General features: G+C 39.3%; 1 protein-coding gene across 1 annotated transcript in view; it reads left to right on the top strand.

Moving 5' to 3' along the window:
• LOC107754603 (microtubule cross-linking factor 1-like) overlaps positions 1-5,156 on the top strand; it is a 71,241-nt gene that overhangs the window by 7,171 nt on the left and 58,914 nt on the right. The window contains exons 2-4 of the mRNA XM_016571114.1: positions 281-1,026; positions 3,908-4,132; positions 4,265-4,423. Of these exons, the coding sequence (XP_016426600.1) occupies positions 281-1,026; positions 3,908-4,132; positions 4,265-4,423 (1,130 nt within the window). The remainder of the gene's footprint in view (positions 1-280; positions 1,027-3,907; positions 4,133-4,264; positions 4,424-5,156) is intronic.

Raw genomic sequence — 5,156 nt, 5'->3', positions numbered from 1 at the left:
TATATATATATATATATATATATATATATATATATGTCTATATTGTTTTATTTATTTCAGTTTTAGTTATTTTAGTACATTAGAAACATTTAACATTTTTATTTATTTATTTACATAGTTTATCTGATAACACCATCAGTAAAATGGTGTTGTTCTGTAATATTGTTTAAAGACTCCCCCGGTTGCATTTATTGGTTTTAGTTAGAAATTATTTTATTTTCATAACACATAGGCTATCTAATGATAAAACATTGTTTCTCTCCCTGTGTCTCTTTTGTAGTTGTGTGTGGGTGTGTGTGTGTGTGTGTGTGTGGCTCCGACACCAAACCTCAGAGCCATCATCCTCATCCTCAGGTGGAGAAGAAGAGGTTAAACCGCGCGCCGTCCCCTGCCAGACCCGTCCTGAAGGATGTCCACTCGCGAACGGCCAAACCGATCGTGCCAAAATCACCCAAATTCAACAAGCAGCCAGCGTCCGCCGCGCCGGTGACACCTCAGAGCCGCGTTCCTAGACGCACCGTTCCGGGCGCGAAGGACAAAACCGCATCAGCACCTGCAAGAAGCAACAGCAAGCCCTCAGCGACAAAAAAGGCCGTTAAGGTCACTCAGCATGCAGCATCCGAGACGAAACCGGCCTGCAAAGCGGTTGATGCCGCCGCTCCGCAGATCGCCAAGAGCAAGGGACGGCTGGCCCCGGTACGCGTCCCCACCGGACGCGGCGTTTGTCAGACGGACAGCAGCTCGGATTTGTCCGACTGCCCCTCCGAGCCGCTGTCCGACGAGCAGAGACTCGCTCAGGCCGCCAGTAGCGATGCGGAGTCGGGCAGCGGCTCCGGTTCGAGCGAGCAGGCGGCCGGGGTTCGGGTTCGGATCTCAGGAGCGGGAGCTGCACCTGTGCCCGGTGCGCACGCGGACAAATGCAAAGCCGAGAAAGACGCACAATTCAAACCGGAGGGCAAGGAAATGGCCCAGGAGGAGCTGCTGAGGGAAATCGAAGACCTTCGATCGGAAAATGACTACCTCAAGGTGAGCCGACACACCGAAATGTAGGCTACTATGGTACTACCGCGGTATTCTTAAAAGTGACTTGGAGTAGGCCTACCATGGAAAATAGTAGGCCTACTTGAATGTTCAGTATCAGCATGAAGCTGCAATTAAGGGTTTTTTTTTTTTGGAGATGGTTAAACTTTTAAAAAGTAAAGTAGTACCATGGTACAGTGGGGAACTTTGATTTACTATACTACTGAATGTTTTTTGTGTGTGTGTATTTTTTTGTTGTTGTCTATTTTGTGTGTGTGTATACATGCATAAAAATATTATACAATACAAAGATAAAAATAATAAATCTATAAATTATACATTTATAACATTATTTATATTTTTAATTATTTTATAAAAAAATTTATACACACATATATAATCAGATTATTTAAAATATTTTTGTCTCTCTATATAAAATGTTTTTTTTATATATTTTTATAATATTTATTTATTAAATTCGATTTTTATTATAAATATAATATAAAATATAAATAATGTAATATCAAATTTATTTAACTTTTTTTATGTCTTGTGTGGTTATCTGAAGGATTATGGGTTGAGCTGCTGCTATAAATCCATGTGAGAGTTATAGACTGTAATTAGTTTTTGCACATGGTGACCCTCTTTATGTTCTTGCCCATGTATTAAATTCATCCTATTGGTTTTCATCTCTTAGGCTAACAGTACTGCAGCATCATTTGTCCATTAAAGCATGACAGACATGTTTTCCAGAGTAAATAAATACATAAAAGTAGCATGGCACATTTTTTTGGCCTTTGAAGGACTTTGGAGTACCATATAAACATGATGCAACATCTCTTACAAGAAGAGCTGTGATGGTATCAAAAGACAGTGCCATTATAGTAAGGTACTCCAAGATATAAAAAAAAAAATACCATGGTACTGTGAGGAGAGTAAGATCTAGATCCATAAATCTGCACTTTAACTGATTTTTAGGTCAGATCAGTCCACAGAGAACAGATTAAACCAGCGTGCATCAGAAAGACCCTCAAACTCCCGCAGGAAACGCATCACAGTCTTCGCCCTCAGTGTGATGGGTAGATGAAGGCAGACCTAATTAGCATAATTCCATAAATGATTTATCTTTTTTGTCAGATGCGCAGGGCTCGGCTGCTGTCACAAACAGGATTTTCATACGTTTATCTCTGAAGACGTGGTGTTAATCCGCTTTAGTAGCTGCGTGTAATGGCCGTGTCCCTCCTGACCCAGAGCCGGACCGTGTGTTTGGAGCCTCCCTAAAGCAGATGTGCTTATGCTCTTATTTCTGTCTCTCTGTCTTTCTGTCTCTCTGTAAGTAATACTATACTGCAGCATGTATGAGTCAATATTTAATCAAATAAACAGCAATATGTCCATGTTATAGTAGTATAGTATGACATTAATCATTTAGTCCACCATAACTCATGTTTGACAGGAACGTCCAGACAGTATGTGGCGGGACGCTGCTGTCACATGACTTTGTCCCCAACATCATACAGTGAAGGTCATTGTGTTTGGGCTGTTTGTCACTGTCTGTCTCTCTTTCGCTGTCTTTGTTTGTCTGTCTTTCCTTGCCTTTCTGTCGTTCTTCCTCGACCTTGTTTACACTGAATGCGCTGAGGCATTGTACAGTATTTACTGAGAAATGAGGCGTCACAAATGACAGTCATTCATTACAGGTCAGGATGGGGGTTTTACCGATGACTACAGTTTCTTTACCTGCAGTCTTATTTGTTTTTGTCATTTTTGAAGTGTCTTTTTCTTTATTGTAGTAAGGAGGTTGTTCTTGCCATTTCAGACCATGATTTCAGTTCATGTACACTGCAAAATTAGATCAGTTCAATTAGAATCCTGAATGAGGATTCGTATTATAATTCTAATTCAGTACTAATTCTGATTTTCATTCTAGTTCCAATCCTGATTCTTATTCTGTTTCGGTTTCTCATTCTGGCTTTTAGTCTGGTGTTCATCTTAATTTTGAATGCATTGATTCAGAGTTTTATAACCTGATTCTAATCCTGATTCTTATTCTAATTCAATTTATGATTTTCATTATAGTTCTAATTTATTATTTTTCTTTTGTTCCAACCCTCATTCTGTTTCTGATTTTCATTGTTCTTGTCCGATTCTGATTCTCCTTCTGTTTCTAATCCCGATTCTAGTTCTGATGTTCATTCTGATTCTGATTTTCATTCTAGTTCTGGTTCCAATTCTGATTCTGGTTCTTTTTCTGTTTCTAATCCCAATTCTCATTTTAATGTTCATTTTGATTCTCATTCTAGTTCTGGTTCCAATTCCGCTTCTGATTCTCTTTCTGTTTCTAATCCGGATTCTCATTCTGCTGTTCATTCAGGTTTACTCCTACATAAAGTAATTTCGGTGCAAGTTCATTCCATAATCAGATCAGTTTTAATTAGCCTTCTGAATGAGTATGATTCTGAATTTTATCCTTGATTCCCTGATCTTGATTCTGATTCTAATTCAAATTCTGATTGTCATTTTAGTTCTGGTTCGAGTTCTGATTCTCTTTCTGTTTCTAATCCTGATTCTCATTCTGATGTTCATTCTGATTTTCATTCTAATTCTCATTTTGATTCTGATTCTAATCCTAATTGTCATTCTGTTTCTGATATTGATTCTCATTCTAATGATGATTCTCATGGCTTCCGTTCATTCTTATTTTTCTTTTGATTCTGATTTGAACTCTAATCGGAATTTGATTATAATTAAAATTCAGATTTTCCTTCTAGTTCTGGTTCCAATTCGGTTTCTAATCTTGATTCTGATTCTCTTCCTCTTTCTTTTTTAATCCAGATTCTCATTCTGATGTGCATTCTGATTCTAATCCTGATTCGGTTTGCTTTAGGATGAAGTGGACGAGTTGCGAGCAGAGATGGAGGAGATCAGGGACAGTTACCTGGAGGAGGAGGTGTACCAGCTCCAGGAACTGCGCAGGGAACTGGACCGCTCCAACAAGAACTGCCGGATCCTGCAGTACCGCCTGCGCAAGGCTGAACAGAAGAGCCTGCGTGTAGCTCAGACCGGACACGTCGACGGAGAGCTTCTGCGCGGTCTGGAGCAGGACCTCAAGGTGTTTTTTTAAAGGCAATGTGTGGGGTTAAATATGTGTTTTGATATCTAAGATCACAAGTTATCATTGGTTAATTTCTCTAACTAATGAGAGTTGAAAACAAAGTAATATAACATGTCCCTCCATCCATAGGTGGCCAAAGATGTATCTGTGCGTCTGCACAATGAACTGGAGACAGTGGAAGACAAGCGCACACGGGCAGAAGATGAAAACGAGCAACTCAGGCAAAAGCTCATCGAGGTGGAGATCTCCAAACAGGCCATGCAGAACGAGCTCGAGAGAGCCAAAGAGGTACAACACGCTTCATTATTAGATATTGAGACACCTGTGCATGGTGCACACTTTTATTGAATTGGATCACAGAGGAAGTATTTTATAAGACAAGACTTTAAAAGCATATTCATGAAGTAGTGTGGCGATTTTGCATCTTTTTATTCATGTGTGCCGTTTATTTTCAAGGACAGAGAATCGCAGTTGTATTCTTAAGAGGAATATTCTGGGTTGTTTGCTTTATAGTTTAATTTCTGTGGACTACCTTTTAGCCGATTACGAAAATAATTTCTTTAGTTTGTAAAAACAAGCAGGAATTGTGTTTATATTAATGCACTTACAATGAAATCCTGAAGAGGCTCACATTATTTAAAATAAAAAATGTGAAGCTTGTATTTTTGTTAATGGAGCTCTAAGCATTTTTCGTATATAATGCATAAATCATTGCTAAAAATGAATGCTATCCTAAAAATGTATAGTTAATGTATTAACTAACATTAACACTGAGCAATAGGGTGCAAGGCTCGCAAAATCGATAGCCCGACGTCCCGGGGCTATTGTGTTTTCCAGTCGGGCTACCAAAATGTATCACCACCCTGCCCGACGGGCTATCTTGAACAGTGATATAAAATTGTTCACTAGCTTGTAGGGGTAAAACGGATCGTAGTTGATAGTTTGCACGTGTTTCTAAGTCTTGCCGATTTAAACATTCAAGTGTTTTAAACCATTCACGCACATTCGGAGCTGCGCGCAC

This window comes from Sinocyclocheilus rhinocerous, unplaced genomic scaffold (genome assembly GCF_001515625.1).
Source record: "Sinocyclocheilus rhinocerous isolate Xijiao unplaced genomic scaffold, SAMN03320098_v1.1 scaffold472, whole genome shotgun sequence".
In the NCBI taxonomy this organism is placed as follows: domain Eukaryota; kingdom Metazoa; phylum Chordata; class Actinopteri; order Cypriniformes; family Cyprinidae; genus Sinocyclocheilus; species Sinocyclocheilus rhinocerous.
The sequence above is the reverse complement of the archived record's forward strand: the minus strand, read 5'-3'. Positions and strand labels throughout refer to the sequence as shown.